Below are 16,749 nucleotides of genomic sequence, written 5' to 3' on the forward strand. Positions count from 1 at the left end.
AGGATGGTCTCCAGCCCATGGCCTTCTCTGAAGATCAAACTGAAGAGCTTTGTCGGTGACGCCAAACTGTCCGTTACTATGTCTGCAGATGTGTGCCAAGCTGAGCTACCCGGACGGGAGAGGCCTGACCACCGCATGGCAGCCAGGCCCCAAGTGCCCCTGAGCGGGCTGTCTGGAAGGCTTTGGCAGACACAGAGAACAGCAGGTCAGATGAGAGAAATCCGGGGGACAGAGTGGGGACAAAGGCCCCAGGGCTGGCCATGCCTGAGAACACCAGGAAGGTGCTGAGGGAGACATGTTTTCAAAGGGGAAGGCAAAACCAACCTCCTGTCAAGAGCCCTTGTCCCTGGAACAAGTAGGTTTCCCGTGTGGGATTCATGAAAAGCCGGCAGTGTGGTGACGGAGGCAAGGGCACTGTGACTACCTTCACAGATCTACCGTCCCTCCCCAGGCCCCACTCCCTGTGCCTAACGTAGAGAAACACAGTTTTCTTGAGTGTGTTTGCATGTGTGAGCGTACGCCCATGCGTGAGTGTGTCTGCTTGGTCTCTCCGCATAGCTCCCCACCAAAGCCCTCTCAAGCGATGTCTGCTGAGACTGCTGTCTGCTCAGCCCTGTGTCCCCGGCCCAGTCATTAGAGAGAGTCTCCAAACCCCTCCAAAAGTCAAAGGCTGTCCTCCTCTGCCAGGCTCCAACCAGCTACCAGCCACCAACCACTGGGTCTGAAAGTGCTGCTAACCCTGCCCTCTCTGGGAAAGGACCTCAGACAACATGCACATTGACAGGCAGATGCCCAGGGAGCGAAAAGAACCAAGTGAGGACACCAGGGAGTGTCCTTGTGGCTCCAGGGGACAGCCTGCAGTTGGGATTCTTGAGGGAGAAAAAAGGAATAGCAGGGCCCATGTCCAGGGAAATCAGCTGTGCCACCAGCTCAGAACCAGGAGAGGTCACCTATCAATAGATGACCCCAGAGATTCAGCCAGCAGCTCCCCCTGGGCTCCAAGGCAAGTGAGAAGAAGCAAGCAGCACAGAGCCCTCTTGGGCTCTGAGGGACCCTCCTTCCTCCCAGATGGGCAAGGGCCTGCTCCCTGCACCGCCCACCCCCAGGCACTCACGGTCATTGCAGACGGGGCCTCCGTAGGAGGTCATGGTGCAGTCACAGGTGAAGCCATCCCATTGCTGCAGGCAGACGCCCTGGTTGGCACAGGACTCCTCGGTGCAGGTGGTGCTGGGGCCTGGAGCGGGCAGGAGGAAGGACACCCCAGCTCAGCCAAGCCCCTCCCTCCCCCAGGGGGTGCGGAGCCTCAGCTGTGCCAGGCTGAAAGGGCCCAGGACTGACCAGGGGGATGGGGTGGGAATGGGAGGCTCGAAGACTGGCCTTGAACCACACTGAGTGCCCAGAGTGGGAGGCAAAAGGGAGGGCCAGCTGTCCCCTGCCCCAGAGCTCTGGGGACAGGTTCCCACAAAGCCTAAGAAGGAAGCCACCTGCTGAGCATGGGGCACCTGCTAGCCACTCCCCTACACTCACCATCACAGCCCCTCTCCACCTGCCCGATGCGGTGCAGGGCATCAGCGATGAGGTCTGGGAGGCGCCCGTTGAGGTCCACAGAGGCCAGGCAGCCCTGAAAGCCGTCCCGGGAAGCCACCAGCTTAGGCAGGTTGCTGAACATATTCTTGCTCAGGCCGCCAATGTACAGCTCCCCTGCAAAGGGAGTGGGGTCAGCACGCTGGCACCCAGCGCCATTTCCTTCCCAGGACACTGGCATCCTGTCTCAGGTCCTCCCAGCCCTCTAGGAGGCTCATGATGTCCCTAACAGAGTGACGGCGACCTGCAGATACCCACCCCCCACCTCTTCCTCCTTCCTCTCCATTTTGCCATCTGTCTGCACCCCTCCCAGAGAAGCCCAGATGCTGGGAGAGTGGGGGGTGGGGGACAGCTGGAGGAACCTGCTCGTGCTCTCCCACACGTTCGGTTCCAGTTCCGGCCTGTAATCAGGGCCTTTCATAGATGTGCAGCCCCATCCCCTCCACCCCCGCTCCCCCTCCCAAGCCTCCTGTTCCCAGAACTCCTCAGGCCTCTCCCAACTTGGAGTTCTCTCCTAGGCAGTTCTAAGCCTCCCCCCTCCCCCAACCTCTAGAGCTCTGGAAAGAAGTTCTCCTTAGGGCCATCTGATCCCCAAAAGGGGCCCGGATTCCCTAGAAGCCTTGGGCAGCACATAGCAGGGCTTTGGCCCACACACTGGTCATTCTACATCCTGGCCAGGACTGGCTGCATCACAAGCCCGCCCAAGGCTGGAGGCCACTTCAGATTCTCTGTGACACATCGCCCTCTCCTGGGAGCAGAGAGAATTGTCAGCCCTGTGCCACCAGATCTGGCAGATCTGGAATCTGGCTAGGGGAGGGAATTCACTGGCTTTTGGTGCCTCCCCAAGCTCAGACAGTTTGAGTCTCATGGACATCCAGGGGTCCCTCTGGGGCCTGTGCAATAAGGTAGCTCACATTGACCCCAGCAGGATTGAGCAGCCACAGGCCTCATCCCTCCTGGCCCAATGTCCAGCCTCCTAATTCATCCTCCTCTTCTCATCCTCTCAACTGCCTATCCTGGGGACAGGTAATGACCATTTCGATGACTATTGAAGAGACACTGGAGAATGTGGAACACTGGTGTGACCCAAAGTGAGCCCAGCCAATGCCCAAGATGCAGGATCTGGGGACACTAGGTCCTGCTGCGTGCTCTGACCTCCATTCCCACCCTGGAGCCGCACTTGACAGGCCAACAAGCACCCTATTCTCTCTCCAGCCTTCAACTGAGGCAGGATTCTCAGCCTTGGGGGTCCGAGAGGTCCTTGCAAGTTCTGGGCTACATACTCCTCGCTCTAGAGTCAGGGCGCCAGGGACCCCATGAGACACATCTTATGACCAGGGCTATGTTGCAAGGTGGACTCGCAGGAAAGCTGAGCGGGACTTTGGCCACATATGGTCAGCCGGACATAGTGGAGGCTGAGAGGCAGGGAGTCTGGGGGTGAGGGAAGCAGCATTGCAGGAGGGGAGCCCTTGCTGGGGCCACGGGCATCTGGGCTAGGGCCAGGCCTCCTCCAGAGGCCCCAGCCCCACCTTTGAGATCGAGGTTTCGGGCGCCATTGGAGTGCTGCGTGACAGTGCGGGAGTCAATCTTGAGCGTGTGCACGTTGCCTGGGTCCCTGGACACCACCACGTTGTGCCACTGGTTGTCATTGACTGGTTTGTCTGAGTTCCCCTTCATCAAGGACGGGCCATTCCCCAGGTCAAACACGTAGTGGACGTACCTGCCCCACGGTAGGGAGGAGACACTGGGTCAGGGCGGGGCGATGCTGGGAAGGCGGGGTTCAGAGGAGCTACCGCTGGCAGGGGGTCTTCCCTGGGGGCCATGGGAAGAAGGAGGGACCCCCCAGGAGGGAACCAAAGCAATGGCAAGAGGACAATATGTGAAGTCCTGTCACAGAAGGCCCCTGAGGAGTTGGTTCCTGACACAGGCTCAGGGGAGCTAGTAGATGGGGAGGTTTAGTGGGGCAGCAGGGACCCCCCCGGAGCAGGGACGGAGCTGCTCTGGGGTGGGATCCTCCAAGGCTGAGGGGCTGGGCTGACTGGCGTGTGAAGAGGCTGTGGGGGAGGGGATGATGGGGAACCCTGGTGAGGAGGAGCTGGAGAGTCAGCACCTGAAAACGGGGGCTCCTTCTCCATCCTGGCTGAGTAGTTGGGAACCTGAATCTCCACCTGTGGTTTGGGGACACTGGATACCCGCAGAGGTCCAGGGAGCTGTATCTGGGTCCGTAAGGGGAGGGGACCGTTTCCCTAAGCAAGGCCTGGCCCCTCACCCCTTGACCAGCTCGATGACAATGAAGTCATTGCCGTTGCCCGAGTTGAAGAGGAGAAGCCCGTCTGGGGCCGTGGTTTTGAACTGGAAGAAGAGGTGCATGGAGGCGTAGGCCTGGAGCGTGGCCAGGGCCAGGTAGCTGCTGCGACTCTTGAAGGTGACGGGATCCGCCACGATGGCACGCAGGCCAAAGCGGGCGTTGAGCTCGCAGTAGGTGATGTCGCCGTCCTTGCACTGGTCCATGTAGGGCTGGCCGTTGAACACCAGCCCGCTCAAGTGCCCGATGAAGTTGGAGGGCACCACGGAGATGAACCGCCGCTCCGTCATGATGCCCGTCTCAATGTTATGGAACTCCAGCCGCGTGTGGGCTCCTGCCATCTGTCCTGCTCGGGACAGGAAGTCGAGGTGAGGGGGACGGCCTTGGAGCACACACCGTAGGATCACTTCTGAGACTGGGCCTCAGGTTCCCAGGAGCGTCTCCACAGGAGGCCACACGTAAGGGACATCACCAGAGTTGCCCTCGGCCAGCGGCAGACACAGCTCCAGGAGGAGCTGGGGGACCCATAGGTGCGTGGCCCACGGGCTTTCAGGAAATGCTGCCTTCTGGGAGTTGAAATGGCCCCTGGGGTCCAAACCCCCATAATCAACTACCCCTAAGGGGGAAGTGGCAGAGAAGCTTCACCAGAAAGATGCCCTGGGACCAGAAGTCCAGGCAGAGGTCTCCAAGAACCCAGCACCAGGTCCCCAGAGATGTGTCCACCTACCCTCCACGGTCACGTTGTCCACAGACAGCTGCAGGCTCTTGCCACGCCGCACCACCCTCACTGTGTGCCACTCATTGTCATTGAGCTTGTGCCCCGCAAAGAGCGTCTCGGGCCCTTTACCTGCAGCACCAAGGGGGGAGTGAGCACAGCCCTCAACGGGCCCACAGGCAGCTTCCCGGACCACCCCCGATGACAGCCCCACACACACGTGTGCACACACACGACCCATGGCACAGAGCCATCGAGCACACACCCGTGCACACAAGTTCACACACTCCTGGCCTCACCACATCCCCAGAGTGCACGTGCACACAGAGCTTTCACACTCAGATGCACTCGGCCACTGGGGGCGATTTCAGAGGGTGCCATTCGCATAGAAGAGGAGGTGAATGGTGCCCCTGGAGTCACCCCGACTCCCCGCACTCTGAGGCTCAGACCTACAATCCACAGTTTCCAGACTCTGAGGACCTGCCATGCGTGTCACCAGCAACTAAATTTCCGTGTATGAGCACAAGGCCTGACACTTCCCAAAAGCCACACAGCCTGACCACACACCCCAATGGAAATGGCTCCCACAGCTGGTCATCCACCCTGATGCCCAGCTCCCCCATCTGCAGGGGGACCCAGGGGGACCCTTCTGCCTGGTGAACTCTACACACGGGAACATGTGGCCACAGGTGCAGCAGGTAAGAGCCAGCACAGCCAGAGAGGGGTGCTCTGTTTCTTAGGAATTACGACCACTTATTCAAGGTCAAGATTATCTGCTCCCCAAGTCTAAGATCAAACGTACTTATCTTTCCAATGTAGCTGGATTGTGCAGCATTCCCAGGTCATCCCTGGGCCCCTGGTGCTCACTCCTGCTGGGGCTGAGCATGCTGACATTAAAGGATCTCTGTTCCTCACACAGCATGTGACACACACGTTCAGCAAGGGACCAGGAGCACACAATCTCTCTACCTGTGCCTTCCATGCTCACATGCTCCCTCAGGGACCTGATCTCAGAGCACACAGCCCAATCACACCAGCCTCCTGTCCACCCTTGCTGGCAACTCTCACTGCCACCTTTGAAAGAGCCCCCATTTGGCAGGATTACGCCCTTCAGGGAACACAGGCCACGTGTTGGGCTGAACTCTAAGGCCCTGGGTGCTCCTGGCTGGCCCTCATCTTCTTTCCCGTGTGCCTCGCCTGCCCCCTTGTGGCCATCGCTGGAGATGCAGCAGCATATCCCCAGCCCTCCAGCTCCTTTGCGCCTGCAGGATGGGGGAGCTCCCAGAAGCAGGTGCCACCTGGGCCTCTGTTTCCACCTCCTCCCCACACTCCTGTAGACTTCCCTTTCCCAGAACCTACCGGGCACCCTGACCACGGACCCTTTGCCAACTGTCCCTGGTTCACTTCATTTTGCCCGTTCTGCCCTCTGGAACTCCCTGCGCTCGGCCCCTAGGCCTGCTCCCCACCCCTCACCCATGCCAGCATCCACACAAGCCAGAGATGCAGAATTCGCCTCCCCGCCCTTCCTCCCTCCCTAAGTCCCAGTGTCCAGCATCCCAGCCCCTTGGGTCTCTGCAGGAGAGGGAAGCCACTTACTGGGTGCGCAGCCGACGCGCAGGCAGTCTGGGGGGGCCATGGGGCGGGCAGAGGGGGAGGGGAGACAAAAAGGCAGAACAAGGTTTTTTTTTTTTTTACATCCTTCACAGGGAGGGGTATCTGCGGGCGGGGGTTCCCCCCGGGGCCACTTTCCGGGGACCACGCGTGCCCAGGTGCCCTTTTCCCCTCCTCAGTTGAACCCCAGTCCCTCCTGCCCCCAAGAAGGCTCCAACCCTCCCCAGAGCTGGGAGGCAGGGCAGTCAGGTGATGGGAAGAGGGCTTGTGTCCCCTTCTTGGAAGGGCCCAGGCCTCTCGTGCCTGAGGGAGACGGGCACCTTGGGAATCCCAGTCGTACAGGGGATCGCCAGGGGCTGAGGGCTTGACCAGCCCCACATCTCCCCAGCCTCTGGGAGGGAGATGGGTGGGGAGGGCCAAGGTCCCTGCTCTGGAACCACCCCCTGCTCAGAGCCCAGGCGTGACAGCACTGCGTGTGCTCCAAGCTCAACGGAGGGGTCTGCCCCAGGGCCCCCTTCCCCAGGCCATGTACCTCCCAAAGCCCCAGGGGCTGGCACCGCCCCTACAGGAACCTTCCTTCTCCCCACCCCATCCTGGCAGAGCCTGGCTGCCACTAGGGATCTAGAGGGACTAGTACTTCATGTCTTCCTAGGGAGGGGCTCGAGGCCACGCAGTCCCAAGTCTGACCTCTCTTAGGAACAAGCAAGTCAGGGCCAAGCAGACACCGTAAACAAAGCCCCTGCCTCTGCCCAGCCCTGCATTGCTGTGCCCTGATTTCGAGAACGGAAGGGGCCCTCGTGGCTGGCAAGGCCACGGTTCCACAGAACCTGCAACCAGGGCCCCAGATCCTCTGGCCATCCCCCTGGTTGGGCACATGGCCCACAAGGTGGAAAAGCCAGCCCTTGCAGAAGGACAGAGCTCCAGGTCCTATGAAGTCCAGGTCTTGGGCCCTCAGGTTGCCTGTCCTGCTTTGTGAGACCCAGACCCCTCTTGGCCTGAGGGAGCTGCTGGCCAGAGCACAGAAAGCCCTGCGCCTCGAGGCTGGGGAGCCGGGTCTTCGCCTCATCCTCACACGAACTCACTGTGATCTCGGGCAAAGGGGTTCCCTCTGAGCCTCGGCTTCCCTTCCTGTGAGCTAGGGCTGGGACAGGAAGATCTGCAGCAGGGATCAGGTGACAGCCCTCGCCTTGCAGGGAGCCCTCAGTGAACAGCAATGTCCTGGCCTCCCTCCTGTCGCTCCTCCGAAGAAAGGCCCTGCCCACATACCCCATGGCTCAGGATGCCCCTGGCATCCCCTGGGCCCCTGAAGGTTCCTGCAGTGGAGGTAATCAGATGGCCCCTGTGGCCCTGGGGGTCATGGGCCTGTCGGGCAGTACAGCTGAGCTCCACACGCGTTGTCAACCGCAGCAGAAGAGTGGGGGGAGCAGCCGGGACCCTGAGCCACAGCCTGGCACCAAGAGAGGGGCAGAGGAAGGTCAAAGGGCAGACACAGGGAAGTGAGAAGTGAGAAGTGACAGGAGGCGGGGGGTGCAGAGAGAAAAGCAGAAGATCTGGGGGAGCAGAGGGAAGGAGAGGCTGGACAGTGGGGAAGTGGAGTGGCCAAGGGCGGGAGGTGCCAGGCCCTGGAGTCAGGTCCCGGGGGCTCTCTCGGGGCCAGCAGAGTCTTCACCAATGAAGGGTCCAAAAAAGAAAAAAGGGGGCTGGAAGGGCAGGCTGATCCCCCACTGGAGAACAGACCCAGGAAGGAGTTGACTCTTTCCCTTCCCCAGCAGAGGAGTGTCAGGAGAGGAGGGGGTCCATCTGTCCAGAGAAGAGGTGATGGCTACACCCACCCCACAGTGACTCCACCCTCAGGAGCCCCTGCTCCAGTGAGGCATGAGAGGGTGAGCCCACCTGAAGGTGGACACCCAGGGGAGCCAGGACCCTCCCAGGGGAAAGCCAGAGGGGGAGCAGCGGCTGGAGAAGCAGGCCCCCCTGCCCATGCTCACCCAAGCACAGCTCAAAGCAAGAAAACCCGTAACCTGCTACAGGCCGGGGCCTGTGCCTCGAGAGCAGGCAAAGGACAGACGTGATTGGTCTGCACAGACCCACCAAGGCCCCAGCTGGACAGAGAGCAGGGTGGAAGTATGACTTGTGACAGGACAGGGGAGAAAGCAATCCACACAGAAAAGGATGCAGAGGAAGACCCAGCCCCCCAGCACCGGTTGCACAGGCCCCAGAATGGAGATGTGGGCCCCCAGCCTCTGGAGCATCTCCTCTAGGCAGCGACATTGCAGAGTGGCAGCATCAGCTCCTGGTGCAGCCTCAGGCTTGGCCAGTCCCCCTGCAGCTTGGCTCTCAGAAGGAGCTACTGAGCAGCCCCTCCCACAGCACCAGGGTGAAAGGGCGTGGGGTGTAATGAGCATCTAGCCCGAGAATGTGAGCCAGAGCTAGGCACAGCTCACGAGGTCTGAACTAGAGGAGATTTAGAGCAAGGGGGATTTCAGAAGAGCATGGTGACATTAAGGAAGAAGAGCCCAACACCCGAATGGCCATCTCAGAGGTGGGCAGCTCCAGACACTGCAGGCAACAGAACAGAGGTGGAGGCCTCCCGCAGGCAGTGCGCACACACCGAGGGCCACACACTTCACGTCAGCCACACTGGCACAGCTGGGACACCATGGGCACACTTGGTGGAGGACAACTGCAGGAAGGGGGAGAGGGCAGACTAGGTTGGGCCCCAGTGGTCAAACCCAGGGCAGAAGGCAGGGACCCAGGCCACACTGGAACAAGGCAAAGAATCCAGATGACATTACCATCTTCTAGGGACAGAGAGCAACTGCCCCCCTCAGAGGCTGAAGAAATGTGATCATTGTCTACAGACACAGTGGGGCGCGGGATTGGGGCAGGATGCACAGTTCAGTTCCTCAACCCTCTGCCTGGAAGGAGGCAGCCTTTTGGCCCTGTCTTGTCTAGCAAGGTCCCCATCTCTGGAGCTGGCCCAGAGGACCCCTCCAGTCATCCCAAGGGTTTGCTGGCAGGCTCCACTCCTTCTTCAGGCCCAGCATGGAGCCCGGGTCCTTCCATGAGTGCCATATGAGCCACGTAGCTACCTCTGTACCTCTGACCTCCCTCCCTCCAGATGAGGCCAGAGACCAAAACCGCCCGGGTTCTGCAGTGTAGCCCAGGACCAGGGCCTTGGTGCTGCTCCATCTGTGGGGCCCTGTAGGCCCTGGGGAGTAGCAAGATGCAGATGGAAATGGGGCTCTTGAGGCGGGAGCAGACTGGGTGACACTATGTGGAAGCAGCCTGCCAGGCCCACCTCCAAGCTTGGGCCCCTGTCCCAGTGTGGTTTTTGAGAAGGCCGGACAGTCCCTACAGATGTCTTCACTCACATTATTCCATTTGAGCCTCAAAACCACCCCAGAGAGCAGACAGAGTGAGGATTCTTATCCCCACTTAGCAGAGAAGAAAACAGAGACTCAGAGAAGAGAAATGACTTACCCAATATTAAAAGATCCCAAGGCTGGACCCCAAACCCAGAACTCCTCCCGTCCCAGCCCTAGGCTGGGTGGCTGGGTAGCTGTCATCTGGGACCATGTCTGTCTCCAGTGGCTCCACAGTGGCCATATGCCCCATGGCCACACACCAGGGGGTATGTGAAGGCAGATGCATCTGCACCAAGCGTTGGGTCAGTCTGTCATGAGCTAAGCTAGAGATGGCATCTCAGCACACACATCTCTGTGGATGGGGCAGGAGCACAGCCAGAGGTGACGGGGAGACAGGACAGCCCTGTTGGCTGTCGGTGTGAGAAGCTCATTCTTAACACTATGGGTCTTCCAGGAGGGCCAGCTTGTTATCTGACTTCTGAGATTTATTTATATGGCTCAGAGAAGCATGCCCATGAGAAGAGGGTGGATCCCAACAGTGCAAGGTCCCAGGGGTCACTAGGGCAAGGTTTCAAGGCCAGGGATGCTGCCTCCTCTCTAGACTGCTGGGCAGACCTGAGGAACATTGGCCAAAGGGCATCTCCCAGCCCACTTTCCTGCAGAGTGGCTGCGGGTGAGTGGTGAGAGCAGAGCTGTAGGGGTCCCCTCAAACCAGCTCAAGGCCATCTGCACAGCTCCCCACCTCAGGCTCTGCCTTGCAGACAGATCCTTGACCCAGGAATACACAGACCAGGTGACACAGTATAAGTACACTAGCCAGATGACAAGCCCCAAAAGGTCAGTAGCTCCCAGAAATGCCCTGGAGACCAAGGTTAGGATAGATTCCAGGTCAGTATTTCAAAGCTCCAACCTCTTTATTCTCCCCAGTTGAGGATTCTAATCTACTCAGAAGAGCCCTACTTCTCTTCCAGGCCCAGGATACACCAGGTGACCCTCGTGGCCTGAAGTCTTCTGCGAGTCAGACCCCTGGGCACTGCATCCTCACAGGCCTCAAGAGGCCAGTCTGAGATGGGCAGATGTGACCCCTGCCTGGTCAGCTCAGGACCCCTCACCTCCAGAGCTCCCCTGCAAGAAATGTTCCAGAAGAACCGGGGCCTTGCTTATTCCCTACTGTAGGACCTGGCTTGGAAGACAGCTGACACTTGTAAGATGTCCCCTAGATACCAGCCGAATGAGTAAAGCCGCTGGTCTCTCCTGGTCTTGACCACGAAAGCTGAAGCCCATGGACTCCCCCGCAGGGAGCCTCTCAGTCCCATGCAGATGCTGGGGACAGGCAGGTGACCTGGAACCAAGCCAGCCCTCACCCATGAGCACAGGAAGAGGTAGTGGACAGTGTGTTGCAGAGGGCCAGCAATACAACAGCCCTGCCACCACAGCCCTGATGGAGATGTCAGGGAAAGCAAGGCACCTTAAGGCTAAGGACGAGGGTTTGAGACGGGCTCTTCCCTATGAAGCTGAGCTCCATCCCTTTGGGATGCCGGGTGAGAGTTTCATGATCTGTAAGGCAGGGACTGCCATGCCAGCCATTATGAGGTGGCCATGGGCCTCAGCTGTGGAAGCCCATGGTGCTAGACAAGGGCAGAAGGGCATGTCCCTGTGTGTCCAGTGTGTGCACGGGCACCTACCCACACCCCACTACGCTACGCAAAGAGGCCGAGGGTGGCTGTGTGCAGGGGCCGCTGCACGGAGCTCAGGCTCAGTCCCCGCAGGCTTCAGCAAGTGTCTCCCAAATGAATGGACCAGTGAATGAGCAGGGGTGCACCCAAAGCAAGAATGAGCTGCGTCATCACGCGTGCGTGCAAGACAGGCACCACCCAGACTCCCCGAGCGCGCTCTGGGAGGACGAGCATCACACCCAGGCACGTTCGGGCAGGTGTGTGGCCACGCTCTGGTCTCCAGCCCCTACAGTGTTGTCGAGCATGAAGCATTGGTCTAGGCTGTGCGTCCTCACCAGGACCCAGGCTGTCACCTCCCACCTCCAAACTCTGCTGGGGGCACCTAGCACTGGTGCCACCACCAGCTTCTCCAGACAGAGGGGGGTGTTGGTCGGAGGCAGGCCAGGGAGGGGGCCAGCAGGCATGGGGCAGGGTGGTTACCGAGGTTGACAGTGAGCTTCATCTGCCCCCCGTCCAGCTCGAGGCGCAGGGTGTCGGCAGACTCCCTGGAGGTGGTGGCCATCATGAGTCCGTAGGCCCGCTGGGACATGAAGCGCAGGGACACGTCCTCGGCCTCCGTGTGCACAGCGTTAGGCAGCGTGATCTTCATGTACATCGAGCCATCGTAGCTCAGGACCGTGGCCTCTGCCCAGGAGTGGGGAAGGACAGCAGAGGGGGCCGACAAAGGCCAGGGGAGAGAGAAACAAGACCAGAGAATCATCACAAGACGGCAGGCTGGGACTGGCCGTGAGGGGCACAGGCACGGGAAGCGGGGGTCTCCCCGAGGAGGAGGATGGGGCATCTGGGGTGATGGCTAGCCTCACCTCTCTCACAGACCCGCCCCAGGAAGCCGGTCCCGATGCAGTCACAGACAAAGCGGTTCCAGCCCTCTCGACAGATGCCCCCGTTGCGACAGGGAGCGGAGGCACACTGCTTCAGCGTCTCCCGGGAGCAGAAGGGGACAACGCCCACGGCCCCCTGCGCCTCGGCCAGACCCCGTAGGTCTCGGCTACGTCCATCTATGAAGAGGTCCCGCACGCAGCCCACGTAGCCAGCCCGGAGCGCCGCTGTCCACACCTCCGGGGGCAGGGGCAGGTCCACACGGCCTCCCTCAGGGAGACCGCCCAGGTACAGCTCACTCTCCAGGTCCAGGATCTCGCTGTCCCCAGTGGCCAAGAATGGTGTGCTGCGGCTGTTCACAGAGATGGAGCCTGGGGAGCAAGGGAGGGTGGGCCTGAGTGGGGAAGGCAGGAGGGAGACGGCCATGGGCCAGAAAGGGCTGTCGCAGCTCTGCCAAGGAGGCCCAGCACCTGCAGCCTGCCGTGGGCCCAGAAGGACAAGCAGCAGCTGACCTGGAGGCCCGGCTCACTTGTCCTGCTGCCAAAACTGCCTGACAAAGGTCTCCAAGTTCAGGGGCTCTTGCCACACAGCCCTAGCCCAGCTAGCGTGCGGGGGGCCTCCCAACACCTGAGCGAGTCCTCAGAGGAGGTGCAGGAGGTGGACACACCCAGAGTCGGAGCTCCAAGGGGCTGGATCAGTGAGCCACTGGGCCATCCCACCAGCCAAGCTCTCCCACAGGGAGCTGGAGGCAGAGAACTTGGAGGACGAGGGAAGATTTGAATCCAAAGGGTTTTTTCCCCCTGCTAACATTTACTGAGCTCTTCTGACCGCTTGCCAGGCACCTAGCACTTGAAACATATTAGATCACTGAGTCTCACAATGACTCTATGAAATTGATCCTTTATGATCCCGTTTTGAAAGGGCGGATGAGGCTTCCAGAGACCAGGGAGCCTGCCCAAGGGCCACGGTGGGGAAGGAGCTCAGTCCAAGTCCTGTCCAGGCAGCAGGACCTCAGCGCAAGTTCTCCACCCCACCCCTCCCGTGGCCTGAGCACCCGGGCCTGGAACCCGCCCTGTGGCCAGCGGACCGGCAGGCCAGCTCCTGGGCCTGTGAACAGGCTGGAAGCCAGAGGGAAGCCAGGCGTAGAGCTACTGAGTTAGAAGGCTCTTTGTAAGGAGTGGGTGATGCTACGGTTTAGATACGGTTACTCAGGTTGAGATTTGACTACTATTGTGGCGGGACTGGGCGGTGGGCCCTGCAGGGGTGATTAGGTCACTGATTAATGCCTTTCTCCAAGGAATGGTATTAATTTGGGAATGAGTTCATTCTTGGGAAAGCGGTTTGTAACAAGGCTGCCTCAGATTCTGTCCCCTTCATATGCACTTGCTTCCCCTCAGCTCTTCTGCCATGTTAAATAAACTTCTTGTCTTTATAAATTATCCAGTCTCAGGTACTCTGATAGAGCAACAGAAAACAGGCTAAAACAAGTGAACATCTTAGAAAAAGACTGAGGTCAGGTGAGAACTTCAAAGCCTTGACTGAGATCTTAAGCTGCAGAAATTTATATAGTAGCGATTTTATTCTGTTTGTGATTTTTATTCCACAAGTTTTCTTTCCTCCTTTTCGAGTTTGGAAGGATGAGGGAGGTGCTGGAGATTGAACCCAGAGTAGCTCTACCCCTGAGCTACATTCCCAGCCCTTTTTATTTTTATTTTGGAGACAGAGTTTCACTTAGTTGCCCAGGCAGTCTTCCAATTTGCAATGCTCCTGCCTCAGCCTCCCAAGTTGCTGGGATTACAAGTGTGTGCCACCACACCTGTAAGTTGTTTTTTTTTTTTTTAAGTTCTTCCAAGTTGGGCACACTAGGGCACCCCTGTAATCCCAGCAACTTGGGAGGCTGAAGCAGGAGGATCAAAAATTCGAGGCCAACCTGGGCAATTTATCAAGACCCTGTCTCCAAAAAAAGCAAACAAAAAAAAGGTGCTTGCTTTGGCAGCATATATACTAAAAATTAGAAGGATAGAGATCAGCATGGCCCCTGTGCAAGGAAGATGTGCAAATTTGTGAAATATTTCATATTTTTAAACAGCAAATCCTACACCACGTACCAGTGTGATGCACCCCAAAAAAAAAAAAAGTTGAAAACAAATCAAAAAAGGGGACACAGCTCACTGGTCGAGGCCCCTGAGTTCAATCCCCAGAACTGGGGAGGAGTGAGTCTGCCAATCTTAATGGAGCTAGAGAGAGGTCAGGGGCTAGGGTCTACATTAGGCCTAAATGTGGAAGGATGGGGGGTTGGCAGTGCAGGAAGAAGTCGGGGTTGAACTTGGCTGCAGGGGGCCGCTGTGCCCTGCAGACACATTTATTCAAAGCATGCTCTCTGTCCACCACCTCACCTAACTCAGACATGTCGCTCCCTGGCACCCCCTTTTTCTAAATATTTACTTTTAGTTGTAGACGGACACAATACCTTTATCTTATTTGTTTTCACGTGGTGCTGAGGAGCCTCGCACGTACTAGGTGCGCCCTCTGCTGCTGAGCCGCGATCCCAGCCCCCTTGGTCCCCTTGTAATCACATAATCTTTTCTTCTGCCATGATGTCTCCTGTCCCAGGTCCCCAAGAGTTAGGAGCCCCCTCCCCTGACAGACCCCAAACATGGCCCACTGGATCACCTACACCCCTGTTTCCGGCCAGAGTCCCTTGGCACCGACTCAGCCACCCGCCATGGGAACTCCCGGGCTCCACACCACCCAGCTGGCCTCCCAGCAAATAAACCGGGCATGGGAAAGGGGGAGGCAGGGAAGGGGTGTATTGGAGAGTCGGGGAGAGGAAACCTAAGCAGGTGCAGCCTGCACTTCCGAGCCACTCTAAAACATGCAACAGGAGCAAGTCAATCCATCACCACCGGAAGAAAGGGGAACACAAAGTGTATCTACAGACAACAGGAGGCTATTCAGCCTGAAAAAAGGAGGAAAATTCTGACTCATGCAACAACATGGAGGAACCCTGAAGGCACCGAGCTAAGCAAAATCACCAAACGCAAAAGGACAAAAGCTGTCTGATTGAATTTGTAGGAGGTCCTAGAGTAGCCAGACTCGTAGAGACAGAATGCAAGACGGTGGGTGCCAGGGAGGAGGCGGGGAGTGGAATTTGGTGCATAATAGGGACAAAGTGTCCACTGGGAAAGATGAACACGTCCTGGAGATGGATGGTGGTGGTGGGCGCAGAACAGTGGAAACAGCGGTGCCACTGAGTTAGACACTTAAAATGATCATGATGGCAAGGTTTATGTTAGGTACAATTCCAATAATGAAGTTAGAAAAAAAAAAGAAAGAAACAGGGAAAGTTCTAGGAGACCTCTGTTGGAATCGATGCACACAGTCTGAGCTTGTGTGCACCTGTGAACACAGGCCATCAGAAATGTCTGGAGATTGAGCCGGGAATGGTGGCACACATCTGTGAACCCAGCTACTCAGGAGGCTGAGGCAGGAGGATCGCAAGTTTGAGGCTAATCTCGGCAATTTAGCAAGACTCTGTCTCAGAATAAAACAATGAAAGGGCTGGTGATATAGTCCAGGGGTAGAGCACACCTGGGTTCAATCCCCAGTACTGCAAAGAAAGAAATGTCCAGAGCTGTTCAACACAGAGACCAAAGGCCCAGACAGACCTAGGCTGGTATCTGGGCTCTAGAGATGGGTGGGGGGCTCACAGGATCACTCCCTGGGGGCACAGAGGAGCAGAGTGAGCCTTGAAAGGCCTGGTCAGACTTCCAACCTGGAAAGGACTGGTCGTCTGCCTGGAAACCCCAAAAGACTGTGATTGTAAAGACCCCCTGAGGCTGTTGAGAGACACGGGGATGAAGCCACTTCACCTACAGTCTCTGGGGACGAAGGACAGCAGGCCCACGAGAAGCCAACATTTCCAGAAACCCTAGCAGCCCCCTCCTCCCTGTGTGCAGAGGACCGGTCACTCCACCCAGACCTGCAGGCTGGGGGTGGTGACAGCCTGACGAACACAAAAATTTAGCTGACGTTGATAAGTGCTTAAATTGGATAACGTGTCAGGTCTCATTTATATCAATTCTCCCTCTCTTGGGTAATTCTCTGATGCTCAACAAGATGGAGAAGAGTGAAGAAGAGAGAATTAGCAGGCAGAAGACAAGAGGATGGGAAAGGAAGACTGAGAGGAAGTGGGGGAGGGGAGGGGGGCTGGACAAGACAGAAGGTTGGACCGCAGGCCCTTGGTGCTGGCCACCTGCTGCCTTGCTGTGCTAGCACCTCCGTGCCTCACGCGGGTGTCAGGCTGTGGACTGTGTCTCTCCTGGCCAGACACAGAGGACAGTCTGTTCAGTTCTGGCCATCCGAACCTCCAGCACCGTGGACAGCACCCAGCACAGAGCAAGTGCTCATTAAATGCAGCCAGCCTCTCGCCATATCCTCAGGCTCCACATCCACCCATCCAACCGAACATAGGTGGGAAATATTTGAGAGGAAAAAAGATGTGTCTGTATTGAACATGAACAGAAATTCTTGTCATTATTCCCCAAATAATACAGCAAAAGGACTACTAGACAATATTTGCGCTGTATTAGTGTTGTAAGAAATCTAGAG

At 57.9% G+C, this 16,749-nt stretch overlaps 1 protein-coding gene and 1 non-coding gene across 2 annotated transcripts in view; one reads left to right on the top strand and one right to left on the bottom strand.

The window, feature by feature from the left end:
- The window catches only part of Nrxn2 (neurexin 2), a 95,397-nt gene that overhangs the window by 37,587 nt on the left and 41,061 nt on the right, over positions 1–16,749 (bottom strand). The window contains 8 exon segments of the mRNA XM_076844741.2: positions 1,115–1,234; positions 1,528–1,701; positions 3,114–3,304; positions 3,854–4,235; positions 4,617–4,736; positions 6,201–6,227; positions 11,740–11,943; positions 12,123–12,509. Coding sequence (XP_076700856.2) covers positions 1,115–1,234; positions 1,528–1,701; positions 3,114–3,304; positions 3,854–4,235; positions 4,617–4,736; positions 6,201–6,227; positions 11,740–11,943; positions 12,123–12,509 — 1,605 coding nt within the window.
- On the top strand, positions 14,119–14,221 carry LOC143393194 (U6 spliceosomal RNA). Its single transcript, XR_013090506.1, has one exon. It is a non-coding gene; the product is annotated as a U6 spliceosomal RNA (small nuclear RNA).

This window comes from Callospermophilus lateralis, chromosome 2, assembly GCF_048772815.1.
Source record: "Callospermophilus lateralis isolate mCalLat2 chromosome 2, mCalLat2.hap1, whole genome shotgun sequence".
Taxonomy (NCBI): Eukaryota; Metazoa; Chordata; class Mammalia; order Rodentia; family Sciuridae; genus Callospermophilus; species Callospermophilus lateralis.